General features: G+C 44.1%; 1 protein-coding gene across 1 annotated transcript in view; it reads right to left on the reverse strand.

Moving 5' to 3' along the window:
* MCOLN2 (mucolipin TRP cation channel 2) overlaps nucleotides 1-12,827 on the reverse strand; it is a 52,850-nt gene extending 40,023 nt beyond the window's left edge. The window contains exon 1 of the mRNA XM_021690103.1: nucleotides 12,751-12,827. Within this exon, the coding sequence (XP_021545778.1) occupies nucleotides 12,751-12,827 (77 nt within the window). The remainder of the gene's footprint in view (nucleotides 1-12,750) is intronic.
* Between the last annotated feature and the right edge of the window lie 568 nt (nucleotides 12,828-13,395).

Raw genomic sequence — 13,395 nt, forward strand, 5'->3', positions numbered from 1 at the left:
TCTACTTGGAAACAGGGAGCAGAAACAGTGCCAAGTCCATAAGAATCAGACACGGGTTGGAAGATGATCATGTTTGGCATATTGAAAGACAAGAACAGGTAAAAATATCTATAAGACCAATTTGGGAAAAACAAAAAATACTTGTAGAAATGAAAAATCAATGACCACATGAGTCTCAATCTCAAAAGAATGAGGAGACCTTTAAAATGTGTTTGTCTGCATCCACTCTAGTCAGCTTTGGATTGGATCGGACCGCCTTACTGAGACTGAGCTGGGTACTTGGGACTCAACGCTGGAGAGCATCCCTGATTGCAGATGCTCGACATCCGATAGCAGAGACCCGTGAATGCATATTCCCAAATTACCACAGAGCTCAGTGAATGCTGTACACTAGTGTGAAAAGCACTGTGGAAACAGGCCTAACTCTGACAGAGGGGTTCACAGAGCCAGAGGGGAAATCCCATCAGAACACACAGGGGGTGTGTGTCATGGCGGCCCCCGACAAGGAGTATGGAGGGAGGCATTTCCCAGAACAACGTGGTATCTTAACTGTGCCTGACTGCAACATCCTCCGACATGAGCCTTCAGACCCCTGAGAACATGCCAGAAGAAATCTTCGTGGGCATGTTTGAGCAGTACTAAATTTAGAGTTAACCACCACCATCACTTTAGTGGATCTGTGTTGCTAATGTAGTCATCCTGATGAGTCATGGTATTTTTTCCATTTAATAAAAGGAAAAAGGCATCTGAAAAGTTGTGATAGAACCCTCAGAACACGGCATGGAAACTCCTGCCTTGGTCTCTAATGTGAGAAACACCATACTGAAGAAAGAAGAGATGGTTTTCTCAAAAACAGTGGTGTGAAACACAGAGCACTAGGTCAAATACTTAGTGAATGCCTTGTGAGCCCAGCTCCACCAGAGACATCTTCCTGTCTTCCAGCTCAGTGCAATGGGAAGGAGAGCTATGAATACGTGAAAGTACAATAAAACATGTTCTGTGTTGTAACTGAAATACGCATTGAGCACCCCAGGCCCAGAGAAGACAGTGCCCCAGCTGCTTCAAGTGGCTTCAAATAATTCTTTCAGCTGCTGGTTTCTTTGACTACTTGGCCACTAAATGTTCAAAAAATGGTAACTGAAGTTAACATTACCCTAAGAAACCTTATTAAGAAGATAATCCACAGGGACGCCGGGGTGGCTCAGTCGTTAAGCGTCTGCCTTCGGCTCAGGTCATGATCCTAGGGTCCTGGAATTGAGCCCCGCATCAGGCTTCTTGCTCAGCAGAGAGGCTGCTTCTCCCTCTCCCTCTGCCTGCCTGCTGTTCCCCCTGCTTGTGCTCTCTCTGTGTGTCAAATAAATAAATAACATCTTAAAAAAAAAAAAGGTAATTCACACACACACACACACATACACAAAGTGAGAGAGAACAAACATCAGCATTTATGGTGTTAAATTATTTACAGAGCTCTGTCCATCCGGAAGTTTTTCACTTACAGAGCAGCTGTAATAATTCTAGCACGGTGAAGGATGAAAAGAAAAATGGAAAAGACAGCATGAAAAACTTTCCCCTCAAGCATACAGGAACCACCTGGTGAAATATAGTACTAGTCAAATGTAATCAATAGAAATACAGAAAAAAATTAATATGAATAATAAAGTTATGAGATGGCTGTTTTTAGTAAGTCCAACTTAAGTTTAGAAATAACATCTGGGGGCGCCCGGGTAGCTCAGTTGGTTGAGCGTTCAGACTCAATTTTGGCTCCAGTCATGATCTCAGGGTTGTGAGATGGAGCCCGGAGTGGGCTCTGTGCTCAGCGGGGAGTCTGCTTGAGATTCTCTCTCCCTCTCCCTCTGCCCCTCCCCCCCAAAGTAAATAAATAAATCTCTACCAAAAAAAATAACACCTAAGTTTGGAAGAAAAGGTAATGATATTTTGGTTCAAGAATTCGGAATCTCAAGGATAACGTAAATGCTTAAGCTTGCTAACCTTTACTTTTCTGAGGGCTCGTTCTTGCCCTGATCTTCCCAATTTGTAGATCTGCCCTATTTCCCTGGTCAGTGAAGGGTATTAAACACACACTCACATACAACTAGACATCTTATAACAAAAATATAATGGTGCAAACAAACAAATGGGGCAAAGTGAAAAAGAAGGAAAACTAAAAAAACAAAAGAGGCAAGAGAGTATCACAGGACTAAAACATCCCTGCATTTGACACATATTCATCCAACACCCTCCTGTGCTGAGCACCAGGCTGGGTGTTTGGTACAGGAGGCTTGAAGCTGCAATCACAACTTTATAAGCAAGAATTAAGTCAGCGGGAGAAACACTGCAAGTTTTATCACAAATGATGAAAATCACCAGCGGATTGAGAAAAGGACAGAGAGCGGAGAACTTGTAACACAATTCGGGGGAAGAGAAACTGCACCATAAAAACAGTTAAGGAAGAGAAATCAATGAAGATCTAAATCTGACGCATCAGCTGCAGCATAGTCGTGAAATTGAAATTGCACGAAATAAGAACAATCATGACTCATGAATTATTTATGTTTCACTAAACTATAGGATCTGGATTATATAAGCTTAATAAAGAGCACTGTTAAAGACCAAAGTATCAGAGGGAAAAAGTACAGTACTGGTGAACATAAAAACAAGATCTGGAATAGAATGGAAATTCACCCGCATGATGGGCTAAATAAAAGCGAGAGATGCTAGAATGGCAAAGTAAACAGGACTTGGGAAAGAAAGAAGCCCAAGCCTTAGTACTATGGGGAGAAGTCAGAGAGGAAGCACATCAAAGTTACTGTCTGTTATTCAGAAAACCTACTCTTCCCTCAGATAATCAGGACTGTGTAATGTCAGCTAATTTTAAGGCTATCGTGTGACCAAGGGCAATTCCAGCTTTAATAAATCAATGACTAAGAAAGCCTATGGAAGCTTGAAGTTTTAAAAAACGTAAAAGAAAACAAGTTACAGCAATTCTTAATCTCACATGGGTCATAACCCCCTATGAGAACCAGTGAAAGCTTTTGACCGTTACCTCAGAAAAACGCACACACCAGTTTCAATGATGGTACCTTGTTCCTATTAGTACAATCAGCTCAGCAAATAAGCTAACCAGCCCAGGCTGCTACTTTTTCAGCTTGCATGACTCAAAAAGAGGTAGAAAATATTGTTTTCTACCACAGTGGCCTCCAAAGAGGGGTGTGTGCCTACAAGGGAGAATTAAGACCATTCACTGCTATGTGGGAAGAAAGGGTTAGGGCTTCTAACTGGACAACCTAGCAAAGACAGAAGGTTCAATACAGGGATCATTGTCTGGCATATCAAAACTGCCCTCACTTGGTCAGACCGAAGGATGCCCGTGCCTCACATAGGTGGGCAACGCATCCTGGGGGAAAGAAAGCGAGTTCCCAAAATAGGGGCTTGCGGTGGTGGCCTCACTGATTTTCAGCACAGTCCTAATACTAAAGGCTTATGTGAGCCCATTTAAGCACTTTTGGAGTATACTATCCAGTTTAGTCAACCCTCACAAGGTGGGCAAGGGACATAAAGATCCTGGCAAAAAAACGAGACTCACTGGGAAACTAATAAGGACCTAAGTTAACAAGAAAACTCTCCTCGTGCAAACTTTGCCATGAGTTTAAAAAAAGATGAAAAGCAGATCTGATCTGAAAAGAATCTGGAAAAAAGAAACAGATTTATCAAGAAAACTCTTTAGGGGCGCCTGGGTGGCTCTGTTGGTTAAGCGTCTGCCTTTGGCTAAGGTCATGATCTCAGGGTTATGAGATCGAGCTCTGAATCAGGCTCCACCCTGGGCATGGAGCCTGCTTAAGATTCTCTCTCTCCCTCTCCCTCTGTCCCTTCCCCCCCTCCAAAAATGTTCATTTTACCTGTTTTATAGTATATATGATTCTACATACAATATACAAATATACATTCAGAGGGGGTGAACGTTCTTTAAATTGATGGGGTAAGTTATCAAAAATATTTGGGATGACTTCTCTAGTGTTTCAGAGCTTAGATGTGGTTGTTCTTTTGTTACCCTGCTGATATTATTATAAACTCCTTAGCTTGGGAGAAATTGGTGTTTGTTCCCCCAGCTTCTGACAGACATCACTCCTTAGGTATCTTGTATTGATGCAGTGGTGTTAGAACAGAGTGGTCTTCCTAATTCACAACTCTCTTACTAGTCCCAGAGGATGACACAGCAGAAGCAGGGAACCACTTCCCAAATCTATCCTTCCCGTATCCTTAGCACAGGGAACAGTAAGTACCACCAGCCTTCCAGGAACCTACATCTGGGTAGCTCTGCATCATCTGGTCTCACCTACCCCCCGCAATGTCATCTTTTTTCCCCTCAAACTTAATAGTGTACATAATTTCAAAGGAACTGTAACAAACCCCACCCCCGATTTTCACTCCTTCCGAGGCAACTTCTTTCATGTTTCTCTTCAGTTATTTATTTTAATATTTCTCAATATTGTCCCACTATTTATTACTCTTTTAGATATCATCAATTTATATCCTCCCATGGAAAAGATGATTTTAGCTCTTATATCTGCTCCCCACCAGCAAATATATACATTCACCTCCCCCACTCATTGTCCCAATAAAATTTTAATAAAACTTTTGGATAAATATTTAAGATTTACAAAGTGAATATGCAAATACTTTTCATAGTTGAGCTACTAGTACACTGTGATTATATATATGTGTGTGTGTGTATATATATATATATTTAGATAGGCTCCATGCCCAACATGGGGCTTAAACTAACAACCCTGAGATTAAGAGTGGCATGCTCTGTGGACTGAGCCAGCCAGGCACCGCCCCCCCCCCAACCATCCCGTTTTTAATTCTTTCTTGTAAAAAGAAGGCTCTGGCATTAATTGCCTTTTTCCCCATTTGCTTAGTTTTCAACATACCAATAAGGAGTCTATCACCAAACTGGCTCAATCTACCAGCTCCTTTCAATACAGTCAAATAAGTTGGGCAACTTGTCAGTTTGTTTCTTCTCATCATTCCTGGAGCTTCATCCTCCTGCTCCAGCCTACACACTGGTTGCTCCTAATCCCTATTCAGGGCCAACAATTTGGGAATTCTCTCCACTTTCTTCCCAAATTGGATTCCGCATTTCCTGGACTTCCTTTGCTACCTCATTTTTATGGAGAGTATCCCTCATTCCCTTCCTGTGAAAGGAAACCTGGAAGGTAAATTTTGAGACCTCCCTTGATAGACACTGCTAACTGCCTACCCAGTATCCATTCCTCCCTTCTTCCTGATTTTGTTGAAGGTAGGGAATATATTAACACCCAAGAATAGGGTAATTCAATATAAGAGTTAGACAAAAACACAGAGCCACTGTTTGCCAAATCGGCCACACACAGAGTCACCTGGGGCACTTGAAAACCACTGAAGCCTGGCTTCCAACCACAGAGATTCTGGCATAATTGGTGTGGGTGCAGCCTGGGCATCAGGGCTTTTAAAAAGCTCCCCAAGTTATTCTACTGTGCACCCAGTTTGAAATCCTCTACCTTAGAGATTATCTGTTCCCATCTCCTTATTTTATGAGTGAGGCAACAACTAAGGGCCCCTAAAGTTGCAACCTGCCCCCAAAGAGTCCAATTTACTGACCCCCTCCAGTATTCCTTCCTGATCCTGGAATTAAATTTTTCTTAAGGAGTCATGGCCTGTAAGATAGTCAGGAATGAAGAAAAAAAAATGTTATGTTCAAATAAACTAGTATTTCAGATATAATTTCTCTTATTTAGAAATGTGTGGTGTTTAGCAGACAATAGCATCCTAATCCATAAATTCAGGAGACTCCTAAAAGGTCATGTTATCAAAATGAGAAGGAAAAAACAGGTAAAGCCATCTGATGGAAGAAATCCAACATTTACTTTGCTCAGGGTCTCTCTGGGCTTCAGATTGTCTAGAGCAAACCCTTGGTTTCCATTTGTTGTACCCCAGTGGATGTGCTCAAGGTGAACCCTCTCCTGCTGTGGACTCCAGTTGCCACTACTCAGGCTTGCAGCTTAGGGGCTTGGCAGCATTTGACACCGCTGACCACTACATCCCTGGAACAACTTCTTCTTTCTGCTTCTAGGACACTCCACTCCCCTGCTTTTTCTGCCTACCTCACTGGGCATTTCCCAGCCTCCTTGCTGGCTCCTCTTCCATCTGAGTTCAGCTGCCAGAGTGCCTCAGGACATAGCCCAGGGCTCTTCCATACTCCATCCTCCGTCCTCCCTTCTAGAAGACTTTGCCCAGTCCTGTGGCTTTAAATACTACCCACATGATGTGGACTTTTCACATTTGTCACTCCAGCGAATCTCTCTCTTGAACAGGCTCCCTTATCCAACCTCTTCCTTGAAACTCCACCCATGTGTCTAATAGATTTCTCAACCACCTCCCCAACCCTTTCTCCACCCATCTGCTCAATGCAGTGATCACACACATTTATCCAGATGTTTCAGCTGAAATCACTTCCCCTATCAGTGGTTCTCCCCCTTGGCTATACAGTAGAAGCATCTGGAGACTTTTAAAAGGTTTCAGTGCCTGGCTTCCAGCCCCTAGACATTCTGATTTAACTGGGGCCCAGTTATGAGCTGAGCGTCAAGATTTTTGATAAGCTTTTCAGGTGATTCTAATGGGCAGGTCAGTGTAGGAACTTGTGCTCCAGAGCCCTACTTTGACTCCTCCTTTTCCTCAATCCTCACACCCAATTGATCAAGTCTTCCTTCAAAGCACGTCATGGATTAGTCCCCATCTCTCTCTAACCACTGCAGCGCCCTGGTCCATGCCCTGTCACCTCTCGCCTGACAACTTCAACAGCCTCCCACTTTCCCACATGGTTGCCAGAGGGGTAATGTTAAATGCCCAAGTCAGTTATCATTTCCCTGCTTAAAACTCCACAGTGGCTTTCCCCTGCTCTCAGACTAAAATCCAACCCCCCTATCATTGCCTAAAAGTCTCCTACCCGCTCCTTCCCATACCCACCCTTCCCCTTCCTCACTACCCCACGGCCTCCTTTCTGGCCCTGGAACAGTCCCTGATCTGGACATTTGCATTTGCTGTTTCACCTGTCCTTCTGCTCTGCCCCCAGCTCTCTGCATGTCTGGCTCCGTCTCATCTTTCCCCACTGCCTCTCCCATCACTGAATTTCCTTTATAACTGAGATCACATTCTTTATTGGTCTTCCCTACAAGAGAACTGCATGAAGGCCTGGTCTTGCTCATCACTATATCCCCCAGCATACAGCAGAGCACCTAATACATAATAGGTATTCAATGAACATTTGGTGGGAAGAAATGAGTCAATGAAGGAGACAATAACCCTGACAACATGAACATTTCCTTGGCCGGTACCTGATAAGGTGAATTAATAATAATGCCAGCAACAGCAACAAATATAATAAAAACAATACAACAACAAGAATGCAAAGTCTAAAACACAGGTAGGAAAATTTGAATTAAAAATATACTGAAAAGGCTCACTTAGTCAAGATACATAAGAGAGTTTTAGGTAATTTAGTTGCTTGGTTTGCTGATAGAAACCCTATTGTGTTTCAATTAATATTACTAAAGTCTTTCCAAAGAATGAATGATTCCATGAATTGTTATCATGAAAATTTGCAATCCACTGGGGAGAAAGAAAATGAGTGTCCTCCTTGAAACCAAACACAAAAGTAAAACTTAGATACATCTAAAAAAATAAAATTGGTTGAAGCATAAAATAGAACTTTTTTTTTTAAAGATTTTATTTATTTATTTGACAGAGAGAGACACAGCAAGAGAGGGAACACAAGCAGGGGGAGTGGGAGAGGGAGAAGCAGGCCCCCCGTGGAGCAAGGAGCCCGATGCTGCGGGGCTCTATCCCAGGACCCGGGGTCATAACCTGAGCTGAAGGCAGGCACTTAACGACTGCGCCACCCAGGGGCCCCAAATTTGACATGTCTTTCTAAGAATGACAAAATTTAGAAGCCAATGAAAAAGACTGACAGATCTTAATACAAATATCTACAATTTTGAGGAGTTGAAAGACAGAATGGGGAAAAGGTCTGTAATATATTTAAACAGGCAGAAAAGCTTACGACCTATTATCTGTAGAGAGCTCTGAGTTATTAGTAAGAAAAAGACAATCCAGTGTAATAACAGGCTTGAGGATCTGAACAGGACAGCAAACATTTAACAATAAAAATGTACTAACAGCAAGATTGATGAAAATCTATCTTAAGTTTTATTTATCAATAATGACAACAAAACTCTATTGATGGAAATGTAAATTTTTGAAGGGCACTTGGACTCAGTATCTAGGAGAGTAACTGTGATTTAGGAATCAACCTTCTTTGGATTTATGCCACAAATGTTTAAAACTTTGTGAACCTCAAAGTATGTTTTCAAAGGGGGTGTGAGTTTTTTAGAACAAGCACCAGTCAGAACAATGGCTACAAAAATGTTCATTGTAACCCTACTGGCAACTTTGTATTGGCCTAAAGATGTCTATGCATATTGTTAATTTTTTTTTAAGTTATAAAATAAATATATTGAGGTTCCATCTTTCCAAGAAATGTTGACATTTATATCTGTATGTAGGCATCTTAAAAGTCTGAAAGTGCATAAACCAGAAAAAAAAAATCCTAGTAATCTCTTGAAGTCATGTTATATGTAATCTTAATTTTCTTAAGTATTCCACATTTTCTTGATTTTTGGTGACTGACATACAGATTCTTGAGTTATCATTATGAGTTAAAATAAGGTATGTCGAAAAGGATCTAATAATACATACCAGGTAATCCAGCATTTCCCTGCCCAACATTTATATGGGAGGGAGAAAGTGGGGAAGTCATGCAGAGACTGAACTTCAGTGTTGGGGGGGGGTGGTGTCACAGGGCAATCTGGCAGATGGAAGACTTTAGAACAATCCCAACAACCCACACTGGGTTTTTTCTTCTACTCCAGTTCCTAAAATGAACTGATTTTGTTGTGATTTGCTGAGTTGCTGAGAGAGAGACAGAGGGAGGGAGGGGGAGGAAGAAAGGGAGAGGGAGGGAAGAGGAGGGAGAAAGAGAGGGAGAGAGAGAGAAAGAGAGAGATCCAGACAGCTGAGGTTCTGGGATAGTTAGGCCCCAATTAAAGGAAGTCAGGAGCCAAAAAAAAAAAAAAAGGGAAAAGAAAAGAAAGTCAGAGAGAGAAACCTTGGTTACCTTCTAAGCATAGCTCTCAGAACATAAATGATGTGCTCATTCTAATCCTGAGAAGCACCGGGAAGAAAGACTGTAGGGCTTTTCATTTTCCACTAGAGCCACTCATAAAAAATGTGCATGCTACAACTTTAAGGAATTTCCCTAGAGATGACCAACCATGCCACCAAGTTCCTATAAAATCATCTCCCATCACCACTTTGCTGCCTCTGGGCAACAGAAAAGCAGAACTAGGGCTGCACATTTTAAAAGTGCTTGTTCTGAAAAAGTCACACCCCCTTTGAAAGCACATCCTGACCAATCAGGTTCCTAGGTCAGAGATAAGTAAAGCAAAACTCCATCTCTCAGCAATACAGGATTCCAAAAGCACTTAAAGCTGGAGAAGATGGGGTGCCTGGGTGTTTCAGTCAGTTAAGCCTCTGACTCTTTATTTCGGCTCAGGTCATGATCTCGGGGTCGTGAGATCAAGCCCCACATCAGGCTCTGCGCTCAGTATGGAGGCTGCTTAAGATTCTCTCTCCTTCTCCCTCCACTCATCCTCTCTCTCAATCTCTCCCTCTCAAAAAAAAAAAAAGCTTGAGAAGATGACTGGAATTATGACACTCCTTACATTTTGCTTTCTCTAACATATCAATAAGTGCCCAATTTAACAGGGTCATGCTGATGCCTATCCCTAAGGAAAAGTGAAATTAAAAGCCATAAAGCCATAATTAATCCTCTTCTCCTCAAACCACTGAATGAATTGACCTTATTTTCAGACAAGCTCACCTCAGTGTCAGTTGGGGAATCCCTAGATTCACTCTATCTCTAACAAGTCCCTCTAGTCGCCATAGGTGACATGATTTTTTTAAGCCCACTGCTTAAATTATGGGTCTCCTGGAATTATAGCAAGGACAATATTTCAGAACCTTTAGCTTCACTAGTCACCAATTACAGCCTGACAGATGTTTTAGGCTGAAACACCAGATGTATTCAAGGGGAGATCACAAAAGACAACGTTCAAAGAAAAAGAAAGGTAGCCATCTCCCAACTGAGGGGACAGAAATATTGGCACACCCCCTCCCCCTCAAAGCTGTCTTGTCACCTGGGGTTTGGGAGCTGGGAAGGGGGGGAAAGGAGGCAGAGACCCAAGATCAAAACAGAGTAGAAAGCTCAGCTAGGGGTAGGCTAAGGAAAATGAGAAGAAAACCCCCCAGATGATTGCCAAAGCAAACAAATAAACCAACTAAAACCTGGCTTTAAACATTTGTCCCTGAAAAGAATATTGCAGTCTGCGTAAAAAAGAATGAAGTCTGGAAATAAAATTTCTTTTCTCTGTGAAGCTCACAAGAGGTGATGTAAGAGCTCCCTGAAGGGTGATCTCATTCTTCAGAACTGACACATGGAACCTAGACTCCTGGCCTCTGCTAAGCGCAGCCTTAGGGAAAATCCCACTTCTAACTTTCCTGGCCAAAAGGGTTTCTTTTGGCCACTGATTTTACTTTGAAAGTTGTAGCTACAAGAAGCCACCTGTTTTCCCACTAAGTTTTGAAGACTGTCTTATCCTGGGTTTCACTTCACTAATAGAGACCGAGCCTGAAGAGCTCAGCTTGTGAATACGATCATTCCTGACTTTCAGTTCTCTATTCTCTGTCATTCTGTTCGAAATTTGTCTCCCTACTCTTCCTCCTTGCTTCATTAAGAGATTTTATATTTATTATCCTGTTGTTAAAAAACAACACTTTTGATATGTTTTTTTTGAGAGAAAAAAACATGGCCTCCTCAAACACTTCATCAGGATTTACTGATTTTTAAGTGCAGGAAATTAAATAAAATTGGCACCATTAGGTTGACCTCTGCATGAGAACAGTCAGGCGAAGCATGGGACGTGTGTGCTTTTTAAAGGGTCCAGGCCACAGAACCTGGTTTAGGGAAGGTTTGCTACAGGAGAAGGCCAAGTTTACGGTAATGGGAGTTTGACTCAAAGTATGAAGAGGAAGATGAGCTAAAATCTTGAGACTGCTGACTCAAAAGGAAGAAGCTACTGGATTCCCCCAAACTTGGGCGGTTTGGTCAGCACATCACAGAGGTGGTGAGCAGTTCCTGAAAGTGTGAAGCCAACATCCCAGCTCTGCGGAGAACGAGCTAGCTGGTCCCTTCCACATAAAACATCAGAATTCCTATCCTGATGTCTAGACAACTTCTCCCACCTCTCTCTCAATGACCCCTTCTTCCATCCTCAGTTCACAATGATACAATCCTCTTTCCCACTGGCACTGCACAACCAGACCCACACACATATATATGTCAAACCTGAATCCTCACAAAAGCTTCACCGCTGAGTATGTGTCCCATACTGTAAGAATGGGAGCCTCTGGAGATACTCACGGAAAGGATACAAATGGTTAAGCCCTGAAGGAAATAGGCTAAGAAAAATACTGGCATAAAGATTAAAAGAGAGAGAAAGATTATAGACCACACCCACCGTAAGCACAAGCCTGTTTATCAGTCCAAGCAGAACACAATAAATAAAGCCAGAGTCAATTTTCTCTCCACCTTTCCGGACAGGCTTTTAGAGCTAAGGCAGATGGGCAGAAATGTATAATTTCTGCCCATCTGCCCCATTAAAAATAGACATCTAGTCTTTTTTTTTTTATAAAAATTTTATTTACTTATTTATTTGAGAGAGAGAGAGAGAGAGAAACAGCATGAGAGGGGATAGGGTCAGAGGGAGAAGCAGGCTCCCCGCCGAGCCGGGAGCCCGATGCGGGACTCGATCCAGGGACTCCAGGATCATGACCTGAGCTGAAGGCAGTCGCTTAACCAGCTGAGCCACCCAGGCGCCCTAGACATCTAGTCTTAAGAGAGATGGTCATTTTGTTGTAACATTCACAAGTATCCGGTTGTCAAAAAAGTTGTACCAAAGTTATGTCTTCTAATTCAAAACTGGCCAAAAAACAAAACAAAACAAAACAACAAAAACCGGCCTTTCAAAAGTCTAAAAAAGTATATGCCACGCTTGCTTGGAATTAGTTAAATACTTATCTGGACAGCCACCAGAGATCAAGTAAATTCTCCTTCTGAATTCTGGCTTTCCTTGCTAGCATTAAGTTCGTTTATGATCCTGTGAATGCCACGCAGGAAAAGCAGGAGAGTCTCTACACTATTTTAAGAAAATTTAACGCCCCACCTCTATATTTGTGAGCAGAGGAGGGGGAGCCAAGGCCTGTTTGTACTCCCCCCCACACCCCGCTCCGGGGTCAGCCGCGCAGCTGGGTGGTTGCAGCTCTGACCACGGAGGTGGGGCCCCTTGGCAGCATCAACCGGCTGAACTGTACGCCTTTTCATCAAGGCAGAGGAACCACACTGTAACCCTCCCACCTGAGGAAAAGGCCTGTTTGTTCCGGAAGGCAAAGCCTAGCCTTATTTAACCAACTGCAAGCAGTTAATATAAGCACTCCCAAGGCAGCAAGGAAGCTCTAGTCTAGAACAGTAAAGCCGTCCGCTTGATGAGAATTCCTCCAGAATCTGACATCCTCCAAGAGACAGCTCAGGCGCCTCACCTCACGGTTAGCCTGAAAACCCCTGATCCTCTCTCCAGGTTCCAGGCCTGGGCAAACCGATAAGGCTGCGGGGCCATGCCTCCGCCTTCAAAACTTTCCACAGCTTTCGTTCGAGTTTCCGAGCAGGAAAAACCGCTCAGCGCACACGCATCTCGGCCTTCCCGGGCATGCCTCCCCTAAAGTCGGAGCCCTTCCAGGCACGCTCCCTTCTCTTACCCTTCCTGCAGCCGCCCGGGACGCGCAGACCCGGGCCCGGGGGTGGGCACGGCGGGGCGCGGGGGGTGGCGGGACCGCAGGGCTGAAGTGCGCGCCGGGAGCCCAGGGGCGCGTGGCCGGGCGTTCCCGCCTCCCGAGCCACCACCTCCGCCGCGTCGCCTCCCGCCGGGGCAGGGCAGAGGGCTGAGCTGGCGGAGAGCTTCTCAGCTTGGGCCCTGGGGCACTTTTTCCACGTGTAAGCCCGCGGGCCTCTCGGAGCCCCGGGGGCGGGAGGCAGCGAAGCGGAGGCCGGCGGGGGCGGTGGGCGATGGCGCGGAGGTGCGGGAGCCAGAAGACCCCAGGAGGAAAGCAGCCCGGGGAGGGGTCGGGGAGGACCGGTGGGGTCCCCGGGGAGGGACCGTGGAATGCAGGGGGGCTGGCGGCCAGGGC

Source organism: Neomonachus schauinslandi, chromosome 4 (genome assembly GCF_002201575.2).
Source record: "Neomonachus schauinslandi chromosome 4, ASM220157v2, whole genome shotgun sequence".
In the NCBI taxonomy this organism is placed as follows: domain Eukaryota; kingdom Metazoa; phylum Chordata; class Mammalia; order Carnivora; family Phocidae; genus Neomonachus; species Neomonachus schauinslandi.